Here is a 26,437-nt window from a genome sequence, read left to right on the forward strand (position 1 = left end):
AACAGACGATGAACACTATTAACAGCAATTATATGCTGTTATATTAGCCCTGTTATATTAGTGCTAGTATATATATATATATATATATATATATATATATATATATATATATATATATATATATATAATATATATATATATATGTATATATATATGTATATATATATATATATATATATATATATATATAATAGCAATTATATATATAGGCTAATTTAATTAGCCATATACTGTAGGTGTGTATATCTGAATGCAGTGATTCAGAAGTGCTTCTTAGGAGGAGAATGGAGTAGGTGAGGACCATCAAGTAGGTGGGGAATGGTCAAAAAAAGCCTATTTACAGTTGCCACATTAAGTGTGTGAGCAAATGTGTCCAATCATGTACATGTCTAACTGTCTTTTTCCCTTTATTGTCATTTATATGATTATCTGGACCAATGCATTCAACAATATTTCACAAGCTGCAACATAACCTTTCTATTATGCCACAGTCATTATGAATGTCAATGTCACAGTCCATGTGTGTGCTTGAGAAAGGGAGACTAGAAAAAAACATATGCCCCCAACCCCCACCCCAGCTGCCTTAAAGCACCAATCCTTGCACAAATACAGTAAGAGTTGGAGCTAAAGGGGATGCCGTTTTACTTCATGATTGATTTGATATCAATTGCTTTTGGGACTGAGGGGAATTTGAAAAGTAAGTGGATTTGATTGGCCAGATGCTCCTTTCTTATGCTCTCTTTCTGCTCCAGGTCTCTCTGTATCTATTTTTTTTTTCAAGCCTCTTATACACAGAGGTCAAAGAGGGTGAAAACGAAGGGACTCTGGCTCATGCATATTGATGAAGAGCATTGTCTGTGACAAGGTGATTTCCAACATTTTAGAGGCAAACAAAATAAACAAGAAGCAGCATGGATAAATCCTTCATAGATTATTCTTTCCATTGCAGTGTGACTTAATTGGTAACCAATGCCCTTATTGAACTAAGAGGGTAGGAAATTATACATACACTATGCAACTTAACTGTGATCAGAGTTACCATGGAAGCACTGCACAGCACACCAACCTGTCAGCAGGGTCTTGCTTCTGTGTATCTCTCAGACACATCCCCACCCCCTTCCGTCCTTTCTTTCACCCGCCCATTTTTTTCTCTCTTATACATTCCTTTATGGAAGATGAGCCTTAAATCCCTCTGAGACATTGGTAATGGTGGGGGAGTTGACCATGGTCACCATGGTCAGTGAAAATATTTTCGATCTTTTCAAATACTATGTATTTTTAATACCACCATATACCAAAAGACAAATATACAGTCCTGACCAAAACATCTAACCTCTGAGAAGAAATGACATTGGGCGCATTAAAGTCATGGCTGTCAGCAGATATGAATATGGCTGCTTGGTCTTTAGCTTAGTGCCCCATGAAAGTCTTGGTATGGTTCTTGGGGCATTAGAAACATTGTAAGTCTCTATCTATGCCTTGACAAAGCAGTTGCTTGTTACAGTTTCCGCTCTACATCTGCTGTAATACTGCAGACCAGAGGAGCCCCCCTCTGTGATTATCTGCAACTGTGCAGCAGTGTGGTTCATCTGGCCTTCCTCGCTCTCATTGAGCTGCAGGAAAACCTGCATAGGACTTTTACCATGACAACAATACACCCACTGTTAATGGCTCAAACTCATCTGCTTTTACCATCAAACATAAGCCTTGTTTAAAATGTGGGCTCATGCTAAAGAACACCCATAAACTGGAAGCCCAGCTGCACAAAGGCTAACTCTCATATCTCAGGTCTCCTTCTGCCACCCCCTGGGGGTGTTTTGTTTTTTCTCTCTTGTACATCCTCCAATCTACCTCTTTCTCAGGCACGTGGTCAGACAGTGGTAATCTGATCAACCACACGTGTGCTGTCCACCATCTCCACACACTCAATTTCCTCTCGGTTTTCTGCAGCATTCTTTCTCTCCCGACATTTTTTCTTGGAGGGAGGCAAGAAGGTGAGTAGGACAGGGAGAATAGCCAAACAGTGGAAGGCGGTGATGATGGCGGTGAGAAAGAGGCACCTGAAGAGTGTGCGGGTGAGATTCGAGGGCACAGCCGCGAGAGGGAGCAGAGCAGCCCCATAACACAAGTAACTCTGAAGGGCAGGAACTCCATGTCGCTCTAGAGCTAGTTTCACCCAGCGTGTACGTGTGGATTCCCGGCCTAGAGCAAATGCAGACACTAGCGGAGTGCTGGAGTCTACAGCATAGTTCACCCCATAGATCAGACACAGCACTGAGACGCAATCCAACTCTACACGCCATAGGGTCATGAAACCCACCAGCCCGAACTCAACAGAGGCTACTGTCACAGTCAACCAGGCATTCACCAGTGGGTCAGCTGCCAAGAAGGTGGAAAAGAAGAGCAGAAAGAGAGCTGCAATGCAAGAGTTCTTCAGGGGTGCTCCAACAGATGAAGCATAACGGTCCATATACACAAAGGATGGATTAAAGATTATGAATTTCACCCTGGAGGTCAGCGACAACTTCCTTAGTGTGTCCAGCAGGATAGACATCTCCTCTCGTTTGTTTTCTGTTGTCTTGGCCACTAGAAACATACGTGAGGCTACCACATCAAATTCCCCATCCGCACGTTTGGCAAAGATGATATCGTCCGAGAAATGCAGAAATCGGGGTTGCCGCAAAAAGCCAGACCGCAAGTGTTCTGTGAAGTTGCTGCGTGACAGGCTAGTGGTGATGTTCAGTCCATGAAGGTAGTTGAGGTAACTCTCAAACCAGGAGATGCGTTCAAAACCTTTGGTGTATTCCAGTAAGTCATCTTGCACGCTCGTGTTCCAGTACTCAATGGACTCGTAGATGTAGAAGCCAATCACAGGGCTGTAACTGCTGAAATACCGCTGCTGTGCATGGGTGTATGCAATAGTGCTTGTTTCTGTGGCAACCACATTACTAAGATCTGACCCTTCACTGACCTGAAGGTAGCCCATGAGGGCAAAGGAAACATAAACTAAGTAGAACAAAACCACAAATGGTTTGACATAGGTGTTGGTGATCCAGTCACAGTAGTACCGCTTCATAAAGGCTACCAGCAGGTGACTCTCATAAGCACGCAGTGGTCCTGCTTCTGTGGCCTCCTCGTTGTAATGTGTGTACATGAGAAAGCGATACCATGCTGGTTTCTGCTGCAGCAACTCGGGCTTTGGTACACGCCTGCAGAATAGACTGTGACGGTAGTTGTTTTCCAGGTAGCCGGCAAACACTAGGTTGGAGCCATAGAAGGTGAGGATGTAGAGGTAGTTGAAGAGGACTGAGATACAGGCGTTCTGACAAAAGAGACGTACAGCCTCAATGTTTGTGAATGGACTGGCCCCGATGCCGAAGGTGACCACATGCAAGGCCGTGCTAGCTGTGAAGGGCAGCATACAGTCAGAGAAAACAGCAGCAACTCGCTCCTTCACATGCTGGTCCTCGCGGGTACGTCGCCAAGACGACAGCATCTCAAATGTGCCAAACAAGCCATGACCTGAAAGAGATGAAAAGAGAAAATACGTCTTTCAGTGATTTATAAACCTTAAATGAAAAACGTGAAGTGGAATGGTCTAAGCATAGCTTAGAATGATTTTGGCAGGCAACTCTTTCAAGTGACATAAATGGCTGCTGGGAAAAGTGGAGACGTAAATAATTGAACAAAACGGTGACAAGACTCTGCAGCTGCATCGCAACAATGGATGTGAGGGAAAAACAGATGCTCTCTTTCTCCAGCTCTGGCAATGCTTTTTTTTTTTGGACAAAGCTAAGTCAAAAAGTGTTTTGCATGCATTGTAGCATTTATACATCCATCAATAAAAAAAATCTAATTATAATCCAGTTCAATTCAATCTATACAAACGGTTGCCTGTAGAAAACTCCATTCCTAGTTTATAGCTCATCATCATCACCAGTGCAGTTTACTGGAAAATCCATCAAAATAAAGAAAGGATTGAGTCTTGAAAGCAAAGCCATAGAAGCCTCTTGGCCACCACCACCTCTATTTACAGAGCATGATCTAACTATAGCCCACTCTCTCCTCCTCCATCTTCACAGCTGATGAATTTGTTGCTAAATAAATCTCAGTCACACTCACACACGATAGCCACATGTCATGTAAAATTGATCTGATGAAAGGAGAAAGCCTTACAGATGTGAGGAAGGCAAACAGCCCCTGTAGCCTTGGGACTTCATAGAAGCACAGAAGCCCAAGACATTAGGCAAACTGGGTCAGTCTACTTTTAGAAGTTGACATAAAGGAACCCGGGGTCCTACAATTGAACACAAGTCATCGTGATGAAGCTAACACTCTTACACCATAACATATATTTACATGTTTAACTTGTGCTTTCACATTGTATTGGTCTTTTTTTTCATTTCCGTGTTTTTTCCTCTCTAGCTTTCTGCATGACTTGCTCATGCAGGCAGAGTGAGCAGATGGCTCTCACCTACAGGGTTGCCACGGCATCAGTGACTCATCATTCATGACGGAGGTTCCCTCGGTCCGATATCACAAGTACTGCTTCTCACACAGGCCTGGGGTGTGTGTCCAGCACAATAACTAGCAGAGTCACCAGACAGCACTGGCCTGAGGTCGTGGCCTCCACGATTGGACTCAAGTGTTCTGATTTTCGGCAGGGCTAAAGGTCTCAAACTAAAATAATGGGCAGTAAGAGGAGATTGTTGCTAAACTAAACCATCAAGAACTACGAGTAAACAAAGAAAGTAAGAGAGAGACTGTAATTTCTAATCTCATGCTGTTTTCTCATTATCCTCACACCTTTGCCTTCGCTCTCTGCCTCTGCCACAGACGTTTTCCTCTTTACTAGTTAACAGACTATTTTATTTCCACTTAAACAAAATAAAGATTACCAATGTAACACACAGACTGATTCTCAGTATGCAAGTCCTTTATCTCCTGAACATCTTTGTTCATCTCCCAAGATGCAGTGCAGTCTTTTTCTCTTCATAAACATGACATTAATCTTAGCAGTTATGGCCTATGATATCTCTCCCTTCCATCTTTCCATTTTCATCAGAAGACTGTCAGATGATCCCAGCTGACAGCTAATGTCCTTGTAATGGAATTTGTTTTAAATAAAAGGCCGGTGGCCTACAGAGATAAGGCTTATTGTTTTGTCAGACACCCATTATGTTGTACTTATATCCCTGCTTTTCTCTGAACCCTATTCAACCCAGTATGAACAACCTGGAATTATATTAATGTGCAGTGACACTGGGCGGCTCTAGCAAGTTCTGTTTTTACGCTAAGAAAGTGCTCTCTAGGAGATGCTGTCACTCGGGCTGTGATTGGAAACCAGTGGGGAGAATTCTGAGATTGCTGATGTTAAGTTGCACAATTGCCAAGGTTGAGATTGAAGTGTAGAAACATTGTAAGGACGACACAGATGTCAGTCTTCTTAAGAAATGCAATAGTAATGTTGTGTAGTGGGTGGCATGGGGGTCAATCTAAATGCATTGTTTCTCTGTCAGCCTTCTTGTCTTTTTTTCCAAGCCCTCGTTTTTCTCTTCCATATTTTCTTCTCATTTCTGCCTTTCGCCCAAGCCTGTTATTTTCTCAACAGAGGCCTCCTCCCACACGTGGCACTAATTGCTGTGTGTAAGAGATGGCCAACGTGAGTGAGCAAGATGTATGTGTTCTGTCAGGATGCATGTATGCATATTGGTAATTAGTTGCAAGAAATCTGCTCGTGTGAATCTGTTCCACAAGCACACAGTTGATTCACCCAGAATGGCTCATGGACAGAACTCAAAAGAAGGGGGTGGAATTCCTCTGAAGGCTGTCTGTTGAGCTCTATTAGGAATTCCTTTGATGTGGAGCATTTCATTTTTAATGATACACCTTGTCAAAAGTGCAGTGCAGAGCTTTCCAGCCAGTCAAAAAGGTACACTCGTTTAACCTGACAGTCATTTAAAACACAAGCAGTCACAGTATGTAAACGAAAGATTGAAGGAACGGAACGAATATGCAGACAGCAATGGTGACTAGTGATTAGAGAGAAAAGAGCACAAATCACTGGGATGATGCAAATACACAATCATTTAAAAGTTTGGGCCAGTTATTCAGCAACTGATTAAAAGTGACAGTAACGAGTTTTACATTGTTAATTGAAAATTCTATTTCAAATAAACACCGTTCTTTTGAACATTCTATTCATCAAAGAATATAAAAAAAAAATAAAAAAAAATTTTTTTTTTATATAATAATATTTTATAATATTACTGTTTTTACCTTATTTTTAATTAAATAAATGCAGCTGTGGTGAGCATAAGAGACAAAACATCTTTCTAAAAATTTGAATGAACAAAACTTTTGAACTGTATAGTGTACATTTTTGTGTAATAGGAGGACAGGAAGGCGTAATATAATCTCACCTAACATGACAAAAGGGATACCCAGGTATGTTGAATTGTATTTCCCTCCTGTGAGGTTGAAAATGCCTGCAGAGGTGAGTGTAGCGAGGCTGATGGTCACTAGAGCCAGAAGACCCAGCCATGGCTTTGTACGCACACAGTCTCGCATTGAGCAGCACAGCATGGCCAGCGAGAGACACACAGCCAGGCTAAAGAGCAGCGGCCGTTCTGATACCCGACTGGTCCTTTGGAAGTCCCTCTGAAGAGAAGAGGAAGTGAAGGGGTATAGGCTAAGCTCTAGATGAGCCTTTCCAAAGTTCTCCAACTCCTTGCAGAACAGCAGCTCCCAGCTGGCCGCTACCACTTCGTTCAGTGGGCTGGCCGCTTGCAGGTAGTATGTGAGTTGAAGGGCTCGAGCAGTACGCACCCCGTCTCTCCCTCCACCTGCCAGGACTCCACCCAGCTGGTGCCCAATGTAGGCCTCCCGCCCGTCTTTGAGTTTGGTGATGGGATAATGCAGAGTGGGTACTGAATGGTTAGATACCCGCGCTGACCTCATCTCCTCCAGAACCCGCAGGATGTCATCCACGATGCAGCTCTTGCTGTCATCCAACAGGCAGAGGTGGGCAAAGGTGTAGTTGAATCCCAGCATAGGAACCTGGATCTGAGTGATTGTGTTGTGTAGTTGGGGTGGAAAAGAGAGGGATAAAAAAATATAGAATTCACTAATTAGTACAGGTAAATACAGATAAACAAAATTTGAATTAGTCAATGAATAGATATACACTACCATTCAAAAGTATGATCAAAAATACAGCAAGAACAGTAATACTGCTAAATATTATTACTTTTTTTGTATCTTTTATATGTTATTCCTTTTATGGCAAAGCTGAATTTTCAGCAGCCATCACTCCAGTCTTCAATGTCAAATAATCTCTCTAATATGCTGATTTTGTGCTCAAGAAACATTATTTTTTATAAATGTTGAAAACAGTTAACTACTTATTATTTTTGTGGAAACTGTGAAACTTTTTTCAGGATTTTTGGTGAATAGAATGTTCAAAAGAACAGAATTTATTTCACATCTTTGCTGTTTCTTTTGATTAATTTAATGCATCCTTGTTGAATAAAAGTATTAATTTCTTTCAAGAAAAAAAAAAGGAAAAAAACTGGCGAAACACTGACCATAAACTTTTGAATGGTAGTGTATTATGCTCTTGCAACATTAGAAATACATTAAAATGAAAACTTTTAATACACAAGCGTAAACTGTGATTGTCAATATTTCTTGCAAGTATCTTGTTGCCAGGCAACAAAAAAGCATGTGGCTGCAGGAAGAGTGTGCCCTTCCTTTTTTACTTCCTGTTTAAAAACACAAACCCAACATCAAAAAAAAAAAAAATCTGACTTTCTTTCAAGGCAATCCATGTGCGAGGAGGATTGATTGTCCTCTGAGGTCAGACTCTCTGCGTTGTTAATGTCAGACTGATTAGACTGTGTCAGACTCAGATCACCGGGGGAGGCTGGCCCCTCCAATGCTCCTCCGGCCTCCTCAAGCAGCAAAGAAACGTCAGACACACACCAATCAGGCCTCTAATTGCTTAAGCTTGATAATTAACCCTCAGTTGGAGACTAAAACATGTCATCTGCATGCCCACAGTCTCCGACGTAGACAGATGCTCCAAATGGGCTGTCTGCTCTTCATTTGTAGGAAACAATGGGCAAAGAAAAAACTATATGTATACTATACAGAATAAAATCACCTCAAATTCTTTGAACCATGATTTTTCCTTCTTTCAGAATCAGGTCAGATCTTGGCATACACAATTGTCACAATGCATTCGACTCTATCAAATCATGGCTCAGCAGAGAAGAGCAAACCTCTTGCCCAATGGTGGCCTGTGATACAGTAAACAATGTTATACCGAGACCTGTTGTGTTATGGTGCAGAGAGAATATAAAGAAGGTTCTATTTCTGGAATATACAATGCATTGTGAATATTAAAAAGTTCTTAAGACGTGGTTGCTGCCTACAGTTCTGGCTTAGTTCAGAATGTTTCCAGTTAGAAAGGATGAGTCTAAATGTACATGACGTGAGTACTTTGTATTTAATAATAAAGTGTCTTTGCTAGCAAAATGTCAATCTGGAATGTGAAGCCATAATTTCATCTACATTCCACAAAAAGAGGTGAAGTGCTTATTTGTTTTTTGCCTGAAATCAACATTTTTTTGCGAGTACAGTATAAGCAGAAGTTGCCAGCATCATATTTCATGTTGGTGGTGTTTGGGGGAGTGAATTTTGGAGCTGGATTGGGAAGCTGTGTTAAAGGAAGATAAAGTAGGCCACAAGCTAACACTCTGACCGGCACATTGCATTAAATATTTCTAATATTAAAAAAATATATGATCCAGGGAGAGATGTGGGAAGAGAACTTTCCTTTAAATCCAGTTAATATCATAGCACCTGTATTCCACAGGGGAGTTAAAATTACAGATTTGTTCAATTTTTAAAAGACAGACATTTTGACAGTTATTATCCCAGTGATTCCTGAATACTAGGAATAAATGAATGAATAAATAAATATTAATCACAGAATTATCTTCTAGCATTTATCAATGGATTATGTGACTTTGTTGAACTCATAACAGATTAAATATGAAAAGAAGAACAAAAAAGATTATTAAGTAATCACACACACACACACATTTTTTTATGCAAATATAATCTGAAAAGTGCTAAAAAAGCAGGACAAAGTTGTAAAGCCGATTAAGACGTATATTTGTCAAATTATCCCTGATTTCGGAAACGTGTGATTTCCTTTTCACTTTTTACCTCTATAAGAGAAAGACAAATAAGCTTTTCAAGGAAAGTTGGATCTCTCAAAAAGTAGCTAAAATGGATTCATGGAGCCCTGACAAAACTGTTGTAATAGTTTAAATTGTTAGACAAAAGCAATCACTCCAGTAAAATGTTACTCACTTTTAGGACTGAGTTGACTTGGTGAGGGTCCAACACGCTCCCCCTGCGCGAAGTCACGATGACCCGGCCATATCTGCCGGGTGTTTGCAAGTCTGAGTAGAGGGTGTGTTTGGATCGGTTCACGGGGAACAAACTATCCACCAAGTTCCCCTCGATCTTCGCCAGGCTGTGTTTGGGGGCTAACAGGTACTCCACGTTTTCCTCTATGCGGTATCTGCTGAAGCTCGCGCCCAGCAGGATGGAGATCAGCACGGGCGCGGAGGCGAAAAACACCGGGTGATTGGCGACAAAGTGGCCCAGTTTGTGGAATGACGTCCTGAGCCCTTCGTGCAACACTTGTCGCAACATCCTAGAATGCAGCAACAGCGCAAGGGCGATGAACCAGCATCAGCATCAGAGATCCGGAGCATCAGTGTTCAACCCACGCAGCTGGATCACTGAAATGATGAAGCGTTGCGTTGAATCTCATCAGGTCCTTCTGGTTCAGAGACATTTTGTTAGTAGGCTACTGCATTTACTTTTAAGAAAAAGATAAGTCGGAATGAAAATGCATTCGAAACGCTGCGCTGTTTTGCATGTGGCGATATCAGTGTGTGAGACTTTCAAAGGGTCGACTTTTCTTTCAGTATTCTGTCAGATATTTTGGGGCGCAGTTTCGCGCAACCCAGACTTTGGCGTCGCTACAGTTATCTATCTTTCAAATACCTCGAAGACGTTTTAAACAAAACGCCAAAAGGGTTTGTGATATGCAATGTATATAGCCTAGTATAATTAACTATAATTAGAATAATGAATAACTAGACTACTATGATTTATTGATGTACAATCCCATAGCGAATAGAGAAAGCGCTTGAGTAAAGAAACGTTGCTATGGTTATCTTAGAATACCGCGATTTCTATTTACGAGCGTTTATTTTAGCGCAATTTTAGCAAACTTTACCTAAAACGTCGTTTGAAATATACACTTAGCCTATGCATATTTTTAATAACCCTCAAATCATTTGTTTTTAATTCCTTAGGGGTTCAAGTCTAAATTTTGGGGGCACCATCCTAATCCCCTCCCCACCCCAAAATTCGCACCCTGTGCAATAGTGGCCACTTGAGTTACAGGTTATAGGCTATTCGTAGAAAGAAAACCCCTAAACCAGCACGACGAGCTGAAAAGTGACTGTTTTAAGGTTTGTTTGTTTTATTTTTTTCGACAGGGAAAGAAGGTTCTGAATTATTACCAGTCACGTCTTTGCAGTTTCATGCCATCTGAGAGACCCAATTTCCATAAATACGTCGTTGATCCGAGTGGAAGGAATGATATGCTCATTTCTCGTAACAGAAACGAATCCCCTTTCTCTTTGAATACCTCCACAGCGTCTTAGAGAGGATGAATCCAGTTCATATCGGTGTATTTTAACAGTGAACTGGTCATGTACTTACAAACAGTTTCAAATGCGCAAATACAGTTTTGTATATTCCATTATCTATGAGGTGCGTGTCACTGATCCATATTAATCCCGTACCGCGCCAAGCACGACCGCTATCCGCTGTTACCAGTCTGAAAACACGAATCTCCACCACCGACCCACGGTGCAGAATGCGTGCGGGCTCCGCGTAGCTCCAGCTCGGCCACTTGTGTGCATTTCCTTTCCGAGCTATGGCATTCGTTTGCTGCGCTAGGCAGCTCCACACAAAATATTCACAAACGAACGCGATGCGGCACTTAATTGCTCAGTTACGGAGCTAATTCAGAAGTTCAGGTTTCCTGAAGAGCCGGCCGGTGAATGCCGGTGGTGCCCCCACCCCCATTACACCTAATCACGAGAATGGGGTTTTGTAAAGGCGAAAGGAAAGCTTTTCTGATTGGTCTGTTAAAGTTAGACCATACAAGATATAATAACACACTTAGAGACAACGAATATGTGACGGAATGTATTCTGTGTGACAGCCTGTTAAAAACTGACTATAGAAACTGTTTGCAATTACTATGCTTATTTACACGTACAATTATTGTGTCAGTAGCCTACACACAGAGCATATATTATATGAGCACTTAATATTACAGACAAAATTACCACTTTTATAACAAAATGAATACATTTGACATCGTTATAGCTGTGGTGTGGACTCTGCTATTCTTTAATATTGAGAACGATTTTAAGAACTATATCTTTATTGTAATCGTTATAGTTATCGTCCTTGGTGTGAACAGGCCTTTACAGATGTAACATAATATTTAACTAATATTTGCCTCTACAGAAAGGGAAAAAGTGCTCAGAACCAAAATCCAGCCACTAGGATTGATTCAGCACCATGGACAGAGATGAACAATATACCATATTTACATAAAATATATTTTAGTTTTTAGCGCACGGGCACTTTTTCGTGCGTACCGGCACTTCTGACATGTTGCCGGAACTCGGAGTCAAAGCGTCAGTAGGTGATTAGAAATGACCCTATATAAGTCACACTACCCAGGAAGGGTCAACTCTCATCTTGACAAATCACGTGAATGAATGCAAGCGTATGAATGAGTACTGGCACTTTTTTTCCACTTAAATCACTGGGATCCAGAACACTTTTAAAAATGAATTTGGGAACCATTAAAAGAATAGTTTGGCCAAAAATGAAAATTTGCTCAAAATGTATTCACCATCAGGCCATTTGAGATGTAGAGTTTTTTTCATTGGCTGAGTTTGAGAAATTTGGCCTTACATCACTTGCTCACCAATGGATCCATCAGTGTGAAGTTAAAAGCATCTTAATGAATAATTTATTAAAAACATACAATTTTTTGTTTCACAAGATGTTAACTGATGGACTGGAGTCATGTGGATTACTTGTGAATTATTGTGATTTATTTTATGAGCTGTTTGGACCCTCATTCTGATGACACCCATTCACTTTAGAGGATCCACTGGTATGCAAGGGATGTAATGCTAAATTTCTCCAAATCTGTTCTGATGAAGTAACATGCTCATCTACATCTGGAAAGATTATCAGCATTTTTTTTTTTTTTTTTTTTTGGGTGAACTATTCCTGTGTCAATATGTTTGAGAGTTTACCATGATTTTTTTTATTTTTTTTATTTTTTTATTTTTACTTTTTGGTATCATTGGCACAATTTACCATCTTGTCCCTGAAATTGCACAATTCTCACAGTTTGCATCCTTTTGTATCCTTAGTCATGGCCAGGGTTACTGTCCCAGGTCAAGTCAAGTCATCTTTATTTATATAGCGCTTTATACAATATTTACAGTGCAGCTTTACAGTGTTAAACAGGTATTGTGTTGGAGGACTGTAGGAGGACTAAACAATTAAAGTCAATTCATCATTGATTTAGTGATGTCATCATCCATCTCAGTTCAGTTATCTTCAAATAGTGTCTGTGCAATCAAGTCAACAATATTGCCAAAAAGGAAGTGTCCCCAACTAAGCAAGCCAAAGGCAACAGTGGCAAGGAACCAAAATTCCATCTGTGACAGAAATGGAAAAAAAAAGTCTTCAGAGAAACCAGTCTCAGTCAGAGGTCCAGTTCTCCAGTAGCACAGTAGTGTGTTATGTGTATGCCAGGTTAAAGAGATGGGTCTTTAATCTAGATTTAAACTGACAGAGTGTGTCTACCTCCCGAACAATGCTAGGTAGATTGATACAGAGTTTGGGTGCTAAATAGGAAAATATCTGCCACTGTTTGGCCAGTTTTGAGTTTTGGAGTTTTTTGGAGTTTTGAGATAGCAGCAGACATAAAGGATTGCAATAACCATTTAGGGCTTTATAAGTAATTAGAAAGATTTTAAAATGTAAACAATGTTTGATAAGGAGCCCGTGCAGTGTTGACAGAACTGGGCTAGTATGGTCATACTTTCTGGTTCTAGTTGCATTTTGAACCAGCTAAAGTTTGTTAATAAAGCGCACAGAACAACCACCAAATAAAGCATTACAATAATCTAAGATAGAGGTCATGAACACATGAACGCATTAACATTTCTGCATTTGACATTGAAACCATAGGTCGTAATTTAGATATATTTTTACAAATGCTAGAAATGTGGAAATTACTAGTCATCTAGTTTTTTATATCAATTATGCATTCTGTTAGTTTTGCGAATTGGTGTTTTGTCAGGCCGCAAAGAAATAGAGTTCTGGGTATCATCAGCATAACAGTGAACGCTAACACCATGCTCCCTGATGATTTCTCCTATATGTAGCATGTAAAGCATGAAAAGCAATGGTCCTAGTACTGAGCCTTGTGGTACTCCATATTGCACTTGTGATTGATATGATACCTCTTCATACACTGCTACAAACTGATGACCATCAGATAAGTATGATTTGAACCATGCTGATGCAATTCCACTAATGCCAACATAATTTTCTTGTCTGTTTAAAAGAATGTTATGGTCGATACTGTCATATGCAGCACTAAGATACAGTAGCACTAATAGAGAGATACAACCACAAACAGATGATAAGAGCAGGTCATTTGTAACTCTGATGAAAGCAGTCTCAGTATTATGGAGCGGTCTAAAACCTGACTGCTAATCCTCAGATACCATTTTTCTCTAGGAAGAACAAATTTGTGATGATACTGCCTTTTCTAGTATCTTTGACAGTAAAGGGAGATTTGACATCGGTCTGTAATTAACTACATAATTCTCTAGGAGTGAGTTGTGGTTTTTTAATGAGAGCCTTAATAACAGCCAGGTCTCTCTGAATTCCTCAGACAGACCGTCTCTGGCTGACAGATCATTTAATAACACTGGAACAGTCTGCTGGAGTGCAGGGACATGGCTCTGGATCTACCCATGCATGTCTAATCAAGAATTGAGCCCATGATTAAGCACGGCTCCCCTACCTGGACTTCTCTAGTGCCTTTTGCTTTTCTCTGAGAGTTATTTGATGTCACATATCCAAATTAGCACAACTATATTTTGTATGTGGTTTACTGAAATCCACAGTGAGGTTGTTCAGATGGATGTTATGTTTCTTTTTCTTGCCTCTAACCTTTGACCTACACTATAGACACAAAAGCAGGACTTATAATGATCAACATTGATTTATATGGTTATTGCCATGGTAACCATTGCTGATGCCTCCTGTAGCCCATTCTTTGCCATATTGTTCCAGCAAACCGACAAAGAATGGTTTCCATGGTTACAGCTTTAGGGCACCATTGTGACTTCACAGCTGAAAGTGCTGGTTGTGTTTAGTGTCTGTAATACCTGTCTGAGTGCATGTTTGGACTCATGTCGTATTATTATTTCTCCTGTGGTATACTGTACTGGCAATACATGGCACAAGTAATGGGTTTGATTCCTAGGGAATGCACAGGCAAAATATGTACTGCAATTTGAATGTCAAAGCTGCTTTGGTTAAATGATTCTACCAAATACATAAATGGAAATCTACAAATGTGAAAATGCGACACAGTTAAGACTAAACTGACAAACACAAAAAGTGGAGAAGGTCTGGTTTTCACAGAGAGGTGGGAGTATGTCTCTAGTGATTGGTCTCCTGCAGTAGAAATTTACAATAGTTTCTGGAAAGAGTAAAAGATCAGAGCTCAAATCTCACTTGAGATGTACGGCGTTAAGAGAAAACCTGAACTGAATAAGGCTCAGTTTGCTAACTGTGCAGTGGAGTCTGGGGAAAAGTTGATATGAAAGTAAAGAGGAGGAGATCTGGATTGAGAGGAGAGGAGAAAAAGAGATAGTGGGTGGGAAAGAGAGTAAGAGTGATGGCAGGGAGAGAGAGAAGGAGAGAGATGCAGAGAAAGGCAGGGATGAGGGAAAATGTGAGCTGAATGTCAATGATGTAATTTTCCTTCCCTCAAACTCTATCCTTATTTTACCTCAAACTTTTACCAAATCATTTTCTTAAACACATTTTGTCTTGTTTTCTAGGAGAATTATCTAACATCCTTAGAATTGTTTACATTTTAGAATCTAAATTATGCAAGATAATTATAGATAATGTCTTTAATTCTATATTTAAGTTCATTTTCATTTTTATATCGTTTTTTTTTTTTTCTTGTTTTAAGCATAAATTTCACTTCAACATTGAGATATATTCTCTGAAAACAAAGGGATAGTTTTTCCAAAAAATAAAAACTTTTTCATCATTTACAGACCCTCATGTCATTCCAAACCTACATGATTTCTTTCTTCTGCAGAATACAATATGTTTTGAGGAATGTTAGTGTTTAGCAAAAGAAAAAAAAAGTTATACAGGTTTAGAACAACATGAGGGTGAGTAAATGATGACAGAGTTTAATTTTTGAGCATGCAGTTTTTTTATGATATTGAAGGGCTTTTTTCATAATTAGTTTTTTTCTTCAGTTTACTACAAACAGCTTTCATTGTATTAGCTCTTGCTCTATCCCCATAAACCATACAGGCGTTGCTAGGCTCTAGTGAGAACAGCAGCTGCAGTAAGCTATTTTTGTTTATTTCACTCTGATTCCTTGCCTTACTAGTCAATAAAAACTTCCCAATTAAATTACAAGCAAAAAAAAAAAAAAAATTCAGTCAGTGGTACTGTTATATGTCTACTCACAAATAGTTCACTGATTCACATCAGCTCCTGTTTAAGTAGGGGGCTGACTGAAATTCATAAACTATCCCTACATCTCTCCATCTGTCTATCCTTATGACGATTTTATCCCGAGAGGACAAACACAAATAAGGGAGAGATTGAGGGTTATGTGCATTTACAATGTGTGCACTTCATATCTGATGGCAGTAGACTATGAAACCACTCTATATGTCTCTCTGTGTTTCTCTGAAGGTGACAAAGTCAAGATAACTGAAACCAACATCGGAAGGAAAGTCTGCAAAGAGACATGACAGGAAAGGATGTACACAGTGAATGAGAAATGATACCATTCTGACAATATAAATCCTGCATCCCGCTGACTCAAACTGGGCACAAGAATTGCATGGTAATCCTCACCACATGCTCACAGGAAACGCTAAACATATTTACAAATGAGTCAGTTCAGGAATAAACACACAAACAGAAACACATTATATGTTCATATAAACTGGTCATCTTCATGTACTGTATATATCGTATGTGCATGGGGTCCAAAAATCTGATATTATTTTTCTTCAAGTTTTTTATTTAAGACTGGAAATAAACAGTTTTGCGATTTTCATAATATAGTGAAAATGTAATAAATTAAATTATACATTCTCACTATCAGATCTTTTTACCCCAATGTGTATATCCCTTAATACGTTTCATATACATTCAAGATCACTTGCATACTGCATTTCCAAGAAATAGCATTTTCACACAAATATTTATGAATTTGTATGTACCTGTCTTCTAAACACATATGTTGAATTGAATAATGAGAGAACTCTGTACCCACCCACAGTAATAGTACATTCAGCACTTCTTCTCTTACTGTACACTCTGAATTTTTCCTTTCTGTCACTCACTATTCAGCTTCCTAAACAATAATCCTTAGAAAATAGGCAGAAGACTTATATTCCTGATATTTGTTTTCCTGGCTTTGTGGTTTAAAGCAAAAACTACAGCAGAGGCACAGTTTGAAAATTTGCAGTAAAAAGTTGTTTATAATAATGGCCATGGTTTCATTGGCAAGGCAGTTAGATTGATCTCAGCGGAGGCAAAACGGTAATTTAGAGGGAGACAGAGACGTTTCTGCAAGTAGCACTGGGAACGCTGGACCAATGAGCCAAATAGTGTCTTTATCTTCTCGCTCCTTCTTTATTTTTTAATTACGGACTGTAAGAGGATAGCTTGGGTATTAAAAACAATACATGGCCACATGTATTTGGACACCTGAACGCCACATCTATATATGCTAGTTCAGCATTTAATGTTAGCACCACTGGAATTAATAGTAAGTTTTTCCTCTCTTTGCTTTGGCGTTCCAATTCATTTAATTAACAGGCCTTTTTGTGCAAATTTTAGGGCTGTCAATCTAAATTTAAAATGTAATTAAAATTTAAATTGGTATTTAATTGAAATTAAAATATTTTATTGAAATGATTGCATTATATTGGGTTGTCAGTGCAATCTACAATGTAATTTTAAAACATTTTTATTGTGCTGTATATTTTTTCATTTATAAAAGAAATTCACATACCAATTTAGTACATCAAACTGACCAATATACCTTCCCGTAGCAAGACGTCTTTCCACTCAGCATCATGTGCAAATTGCCTATTTATATTTTATATAGCTAATTTGGTGGTGTCATTAAATATTATGTCATTTGAATGAGAGACTATCCAGCTCACTGAGACAGTTGATGTCCTTGTTTAATGTGCCACACACACTTGTAAAAGAACGAGCCCAGGGCATGAAAAGGTAATCCACTGTCCCAGGAGGGGCCAGATATCAGGTTCCATTAAAAGAAAGCAATTAATGATTAATTAGGTAATAAGCAAGATAACAAGCAGTGCATGATTGTGATGGATATTGCAGATTATGTACCATTTAGTTTATTGTACAGGGACAGAGACTGTTTGTGCTGCCATCCAGGTTGGGCTACAATAAGATGGATCGAATCAAGCCATTCATCACTGTAATTCACTTTCTTTCCAGAACCTTTAAGTCAGGCTAATAATTCACTGTCTTATTGTCCTATGATTAATTCAGGTTTGTTTGGAGGAGAGCATACCCAAAGGGACTGTCTGAGTGAGTCGATGAACATGAGCATTAAAGAGGAAAAGCAGACGATGGATGATGAAAATGTGGATGGATGCGTGGAAGAGCTCTGGGGCTTTTCTGAGAGGAGACAATACTGTTACATGATCCCAATCCAGCCAGAAGCACACACAAAGAGGTATTTCACCAAGAAATGTCATAATTTACTCACCCTTATGTTGCTTGAAACCTGTATGTTGTCTGTGGAACACAAGAGTAGATTTTTTTTGACAGTTTTTAGTGACCGAAAAGGAGAGAAAGATATTAAAGCATGATGAAAGGATAAAAAAAGGTAGTCCTTTTGACTCATGCATGTGTTCCAAGTCTTCAGAAGTTGTATTATAACTAGGGGTGCACATAAGTTTCTGGTTCTCATGAGAGCACCTGGAGATTTTGTTTGGTACTCACACTGCACATACAGTAGTGTGACTCATTAAATATAACTATAAAATCATTATTAATTGTGATAAAAGTATTATTGCATTTATTTATTTTGTATTTTAATAATATAAATAAAATAATAATTAAAAAACTGAAATTTAAGTCATTATTTACTGATAATCTTGGTCTTTCTAGTGACTAAATGACAGAATCAACTAACCTTTTCATTCTCAACCAGTTGTCATTTGTCTTACATGCTTACTGGTACACAAACACTGGAGAATGTGTTAGTGTGTCATTCATGAATAATTCTAGCATTTACTGTTTTTAATGGATGAAAGTTAAATATGTAAATGATTCAGCTACAGTACGTCCCTCACATACACATCTAGACACACATGCAAAAAATTAGTAATTAACTATTTGAATCATACTTCTATATATAACGTGCCCATCGCTTCTACATTAGTCACCATTACTTCAAACTGTCAATTTTTTTAATGGAGAAAAACTACAACTGAAGCACACACACACAGAGAGAGAGAGAGAGAGAGAGATCTATTCTTACACAGTGACTCAGCACATCCAGTCTTACACACACACATACACACTGACACTCTATACTGCATTTGTACGTTGCAATTTCTCTGTCCTATTTTGTATGTTTTTGTTCATCTTTTGGAAAGGTTTGGGTGTCAGGTTTGTGAGAATCGCTCTAAAAGCTTTTTAGAGCACTCATAATCAGTGTATTATTATCTTTGTCAGTTGGTGCAATTCACTACTGCAAAGAAAGGTAATTGTGTAAAAGATAAAATAAGAAATACTTGTGAGATATGAAGTCACAACTGCACAATATAAAGATGAAATCATTAAATGTAAAGTCACAATCACACGAAATAGTCACAATTACAAAAAAGGTGTAATGTGACAAAGATATACTGTGAGGGATTGCATTATTATAACATTTTGAGATCACATTATTATAGTCACAATTATGTGAAATAAAGCTGCAATAAATTAAGAAAAATTTAAGGAAAAATCACACTTTAAAATATAGGCACAATTACGAGAAATAAACTGCACAGTATACAGTATATAGGCACTTTGTGAGATATAATAATATAAGATATTTTATTATAAAATAAAATAATAAAAAAACAATCGCAACTTTTAACCTTACAAATAATACAATTACTTTTTTTTTTTTTGCCAGAAACTTGCTTCCATTAGCTATGCTAATTATATCATTTGTCTTTTCTGTATTAAATTACGTAATAATTTAAAAAAGAAACATTTTCATTAGTGGACTTCATGTTCATTTATTAAACTGATTATCTAAAATGATCTCCTTCACATTGTTTACTTTACTGCATCAATATACTGATGCATTAGTATTTTTTAAGACGCAGTACCAGCTTTTCTGGCTTAGTTAAGTGTATAAATCGATAAAACTGACATAATCCAGATATTATAATCATTAGTATTTCTTAGCATGGAAATAACTGGGGTTTGGAGAGTCTGGCACAACTGACATAATCCAGATATTATAATCATTAAGTATTTCTTAGCATGGAAATAACTGGGGTTTGGAGAGTCTGGCTGTCTTTTTACTTCAAAATATCACGTTTAATTCAATAAGCTACTAGAGGTTTTTCGTTTTTATTTATTTACTTAAATACATAAGTAAATTCAAATGGAAGCCTAAGTAGAAATTAAAGTTAAAAAACTCATAAGTATATTTTACTTAGAACCGTTTGTTATGTTTACACTGATTCTTTAAGTAAATATCAAAGTTATGATCCCATATTTCCCATCATGCAGTGGGGGCATGAATAATTAAAAATGTACACTGTTTTATGGTTGCTTTTGTTGTTAGTTGTTTAGTTAGGTGTTAGGCTTTTGTTTTAGTAACAACTGTTTTGTGTGACACCTGGAGTTCATTTTTCTACTCAAAATGACCCATTCATACTCAAAAACACTATTCACTGATTATTACCGTCATTGTGTGCGGTGTACCAAGTATTGAGGTCTCTGTGTTCTTTGAACTATTCATTTTTTTATTGAGTAGGCATATTATCTTAAAAGATAACAGTCTGTCTACATGCTTACTTGCATGTTTGCAAGTGAATCACATGCTGTAACAGAATGGTGGTTTTCAAGTGTTGCCTTGTTAAAGTAAATTGCATAAACTTGCAGATTTTATTTAATTCAATGTTTGAGTTTTACTTAAAATATATGAGTGCAAAAGAAGGGAAAAATTTGTACACTTTTTTACAGTGATAAGCATTACAGTAAAATTTACAAACAAATAGTCAACAAAATTAACTGGGAATTTCCAAGTAAATTTAACTAAACCTACTTATAATTATGTTTAAGGCTTTTACTTGGCAAATGTTTGTAAATTTTACTAGCCTTTTCTGAGTGAAAAAAATTTGCAAAGTTTTTTCAAGTAAATCCTACCCACATTTTTTTAAGTGTATTATAATCATTAGTATTTCTTAGCATGGAAATAACTGGGGTTTGGAGAGTCTGGCTATTTTTTCAATGAGTGGGCACACGCTCGGCCCCGTCGCCCACTGCCTGCCACGTTATTTTTTAATATTATCAAAAAATGCTGAGGCTGAGGTCACCAGGCTTTTCATTTAAAATTCCTGTGTGTTGTCACACCAGTAGTTGTCTTTGTGGGTCTGTGTGTAGGTGTTTGATTCTATGGAACAGCGTTACTCACACGCTTCCATAGAAGCTTCTACTTGCCTCATAGCTCAGCTCTGCCTTCAAAGCACACGATAATCAAGTTCTCAAGGCTTTCTGCTGGTGACAATGCTCAATAGCACAGAAAACACAACAATGAAAAATTGCTCGGTTATGGGTGTCGAGTTTGATAAATTTTAGTCTACATCTTAAAGATAGTTGAGAATTATATATATATATATATATATATATATATATGTATATATATATATATCCTAAATAATATGTTTATTCATAACCTTTATTGAAACATTAAGTGATAAAGTAACAGAAATTCAATATTCATATTTTATATTACCTGTTACCTTTAAATTTACTTTTTTTCTGACCAGGATCCTGTCTAACATGCTTAAAACTGGAAGTGAAAGCATAAATTCAAACACACATTCGATTACATTTATTAACATAATTTCCATTGTTCTGAAACTAAACTAAAAACCAAACTAAAAAAATGATTAATTTTTTGTTCTTTTTTTTCTTAGAAGATTGTTGAAGAAACATCTAAGAAGTCTATATCTGAGCAATCTTTGAGGCATGTACATTGCTCTTCTGTGAGGTTGAATCAGAGATTGTCAAGCATTAAATGCATCAGCCTGAACCAGAGACACTTTAACTGTCAAACGGATTCGCACAAACAAACGGCAGAGAGTCCATCACGCCTTTAAGTCATTAAAAGAAACTACAACTAACCATTGAACGAGGTGTTCCAGTTTAATACTCACTGCTGTGTGTTTGTGTTTTGTACTTTTGGGGAACACAGTGATTGATCAGTGTTGTCAACATGATCAACAGTTTCACACTTTTCAAATGTGTCTGTGAGCACCGTGTTTGTAGTGTGTGTTATGGAGGGTGGGCGTATGGCCACGGAGAGGAGAAAAATGCCTCATTAGAACAGCTAATGGGAAGGCCTCCTAACACAAGCCCTTCGTGGCAGACCGGACATGGTCACCACAGCAACCATCACTACAGCAACCACCAACACAACTCTCACATACTTCCACTGGCTGCAGTGCACCACTGAGACTATGATGATCCTGATATTAACTCACACTTTATATGATAGAGACCCTAAAGGAAAGAAAAATCACAACTGAGATTTCCTCACCATCTTTTCTGGTGGTTCTATGGTCAGATTTGCAATTAAAAGTCTGAAATCTTACAATTTTATCATCAGATACTTCCAAATCCAAATTATACTTACTGCATGTCAACATCAGTGTATTTCAGGGAATTTTAAAACAAAGTACTTAATGAGAACTCAGTTACATATGATGAGGTATAATAAAGAAATCTTTGAGCAAAGGCATTTTATATTGGGGAACGGCAAGGAAAAAACCTATGAAGGATGAAGGAAAAGTGGACAGGTTAGGAGATCAGACTCAGTCCTTAGAGATTCTTGTCATGCTCCCTGTCAAATCAGATTGAAACAAATCACTCAAAAGAAAATCCTATTTTCCAGCTTGTTACTGTGGCCATGCTGCCTAAATCAAAAGTTTCAGCCGATGTACTCTCCCATCAATCATATCTCTGTTATCTGTAACCACCTGTCTCTACCTATATATGCACTACATATTGCTCAAAGTGTGAACAGGTAAAGCACTTCTGGTCAGACTTCTTCTGGAGTTACCAATGACAGTTAAAAGAGCTGCAAGGAGTAATGCAGTATGACTTATATAATCCACACTTTCTCATTTTATCAAGGTGAATATATCAGGTTCAGTCTGTCTGTTCCTGGCAAAGTGACATCAACTGTTCTGAATTTCAACCTGCATAGAATTTTGAGCTGTTAGATTTTACCTGATGTTAGAGCTTGGCATTTGCCATTATTCTGGACTCTTTTTTGGGGGGGTGGGGTTCTTTCTTCAGCTACAGGCACTTTTCACTCTCTCACTTGTTATTTAAACTGAGAATTATTTCCCCCTAAAGTCATAAACCTTTCTACCACAGTGTCATTTCTACATCTCAAATGATGCATTGTGTTCAATAGCATTCTGTGATGGAAATTACATTTAAAAAAAAAAACATTTTCTGAGTAAAATGTCTGACTCATATGCCTTGCTGCGAGATTCCTAGATAGGATTTAATATATCTTAAAACACACAAAATCGAATAATATTTTCACACTTTTTGCATAATTTGACAAAATTACAACTAGACTGGAGAAGGCACAAAGGATTATTCTGTGCAGAAGTGATGCTTACCTTGTTTTTTTCTATATTCTTAACATATTCTTAACGTGTCATATTTCTTAAGCTCTTCTTTTTTGTGTAAAAATTAAAAATTAATAATAAAAAAGTCAGTACTGAATAATAAATATACAAACAATTTATATATATATATATATATATATATATATATAGATATATATATACACACACACACATATATATATATATATATATATATATATATATATATATATATATACACACACATATATATATATATATATATATATAATATATATATATATTATTAGTATATATATATACTATTTATATATATATAGCATTATTGAATAAATGTCAATACTGTTGACTTTTTAATTGACTTTTTAAATATTAATTAAATTGTCATTTGTCATTTCCAAAATAACCAACAGTTTTTGCCATGTTTGCCCAACTTTATTTTTTATTGTATATATTGTGAAGTCTGAAATATTCCAAGACAGTTTTATAGCACAAATTGTTTGACACAAATCAACCCCTAAGGATTGATGATTCTCCTAAGATTATTTTTCAACTCATTTATTTTACCTCTCTGAGCCCTCTCAGTGTCTCTTCAGTGGAAAAACAGAAAAAGGGCGGCACTTGCTTTTAGCTGCTAAAACGGTATCAGGGTCCGATCTAGACCCTGAGGCAAAGTTTTTTGCCTCAATGAACTACTGACCCTCTTCCAGAGCCATGAAGAGTCACAGCTGACTTACGATGGCACTATATTCTAAGAGCAAATCTAAGGCGGGTGTTAAGTGAAGTCTATATATGAATATATATCTTGTCAATTTTCAAGGTAATTTTCAAATTGGAAAAATATTGTTATATGGGTATATTATATTTTGCTATAATGTCTATATAATATATATCTTTTCAAGGTAATTTTTGGAAAAATATTGTTGTGGGTATTTATTTTTGCAATGTATTTTCAAAATATTTTTCAAAACTATTTATAAGACAGACACCTTTTTTTTTTTTTTATTTTGCAGTGCAGAGGAGAATTCTTAAGAGAATTATTTTGTTTTTTTTATTAATTATTTTATATTTTTTTTTTTATTTTTTATTTTTTTTTTTTTTTTATTAAAATGATCATCATAGAGATGCATTCAAGTCATTCTGTGTATGAACTGCATTTTATTTTTTTTTAAATCTGTGAATAAATCAAAACATAAAAAATGATTATCACGTCATTGACCCTTAAACAAAACCTTCTGCCTGCCAAACCACATAAACCATGATGTTCATATAGTGGAGCATATGTCCATACCACCTAGATCGATTGAATGTGATTTAAGTGTGTCAGCATGTTCCACTCCAGATGGTATTTTTTAATGAGAGGTGGAGGCAATAATTTAGTTCTTCTGGACTGGCATTCATAAATCATACTTGAGATCACTCACATTCGTTCCCACCTGACAGCTCATGTGCTTGTTACTCTGATTACCCCCATAATCATTCCCGCCTCTGAGTCCATTCTCTGTCATTACTACCACCAAGAAACACGTGGAACGTTACTTCATGGTCACACTAAAAATCAGGCGATTTTTAGCAAGCTTTTATATTGTTTCTCAAGGACACAGATAAGAATCAGATCTCCACAATAATTCCTTAGAAGGTCATTCCTTAAATGACAGAGTACTAGAAGAAACACATATTTTCTTTCCTTGTGAACTTTCTCTAAGTAAATTATTTGCTCATATTGATACCTGCATTATTGATAGGGAGTTCTGCAGTGATAAAGTGGCATCCAGTCATGTTTTCTACAAGGAATTGCTCACAAAAAACGATTGGCTCCTGCATTCCCTAGGCTCATCTCTTGCTGCATTTTCACCATACACATCTATAAATAATTCTTCCATTTCTTGGCCGGTTCGCTTTCAGCATATCTCCAAGTGTATTTATTTTGGATAAGCCCGTGAGGAAAATCTGGCAACCTGACCTCTTAACGCTGAGGTCCCAGTTTAGCTCTTCTTTACTTGATAGAATATTAACGGTGAATCTATCTTCTACACTCTGCCGGGCACCGATTGGAAAACATAAAAACCTGTGGGCAGATAAACTGTCTGACCCAAATGTTCCTCCTGTCATGTTCTCTGGCTTAAATTCCTGCTGGTTCATAACCTGGACCACCTGGGAAGGATAATGTCAATTCTCTGCCACTTAAATGTCATCTGAAAGAACTGTGTACAATTTGAAAACAGCTGCAGTTTGTTATTCAAGCAACACCTCTCCTGATAGATAGATTTTCAGTAAACAGAGAGATGATTTCACTTTTTAGTTTCATTCCTACCATTTGAAGAAATTAGTTAATTCACAGATTGTTTCAGTACAGACAGATAGATGATAGATAGACAGTGTTTGCTCAGGTCTGGGTGTTTAGAAAAGTTCTGTGCACTCCAGGCTCATTCATCTGTGTATAATGCTTTCAGAAAGCTCTCAGTACCCATGTTTCTATCTCTGCGTGCTGCTCAGGGCTATTAGGATGCCTCTCAAGCCCAACATAATTAAACTCCAGAGAATAGACCAAAGTGAACCTATCTCACCTCAACAGGTAAGATCTGCAAAAAGCGAAGCATGGGCTATTTTTATTTGTATAAACTACATGTCAACCAGTGCAACATCCAATGTGTCTGTTTAAAGATGCAAACATACAAATAGGGTAAAAGACAAAGAAAATGAAGGCCTTTAAACACACAAACATGCTTAAAACTCCATCTAGTGGACAACTTATGAAAAACACTCTCTCACAGACAAACTCTAGTACTGTAATTGCCTACAATATCTACAGAAGCAATTTTAGTACTCAAAGACAAAGGATAAGTTAATGGAACTGGCTTTTAATTCACTATGGGTGTGATCTTTTAAAGACTGATGGGCCTATTAACCACTGAATTGATTATTGCTCTTTTAGCTCTGAGATTGTCCCGCATCCTCATTAGCTCAAGCCATCAGTTGTAGTGCATTATGGGGAGAGAATGTGATTGGTTTGACTAAAGATGATGCATGCCCTGATAATGTAATTATGTTCTTGCTCTCTC

General features: G+C 37.5%; 1 protein-coding gene and 1 long non-coding RNA gene across 2 annotated transcripts; one reads left to right on the plus strand and one right to left on the minus strand.

Moving 5' to 3' along the window:
* Window positions 1-200: 200 nt before the first annotated feature.
* Window positions 201-9,729, minus strand: LOC109082447 (patched domain-containing protein 1-like). Its single transcript, XM_042714445.1, has 3 exons — window positions 9,382-9,729; window positions 6,423-7,086; window positions 201-3,522 (listed from the first exon to the last, which is right to left on the minus strand). Exons 1-3 carry the CDS (start codon window positions 9,727-9,729, stop codon window positions 1,871-1,873), a joined length of 2,664 nt encoding a protein of 887 aa, XP_042570379.1. The 3' UTR covers window positions 201-1,870.
* A 12-nt stretch (window positions 9,730-9,741) lies between these two features.
* Window positions 9,742-18,480, plus strand: LOC122135369. The gene is made up of 3 exons (XR_006153474.1): window positions 9,742-9,877; window positions 16,159-16,312; window positions 18,007-18,480. It is a non-coding gene; the product is annotated as an uncharacterized LOC122135369 (long non-coding RNA).
* Window positions 18,481-26,437: the final 7,957 nt, after the last annotated feature.

The sequence above is a fragment of the Cyprinus carpio genome, chromosome A24 (genome assembly GCF_018340385.1).
Source record: "Cyprinus carpio isolate SPL01 chromosome A24, ASM1834038v1, whole genome shotgun sequence".
Lineage (NCBI taxonomy): Eukaryota > Metazoa > Chordata > Actinopteri > Cypriniformes > Cyprinidae > Cyprinus > Cyprinus carpio.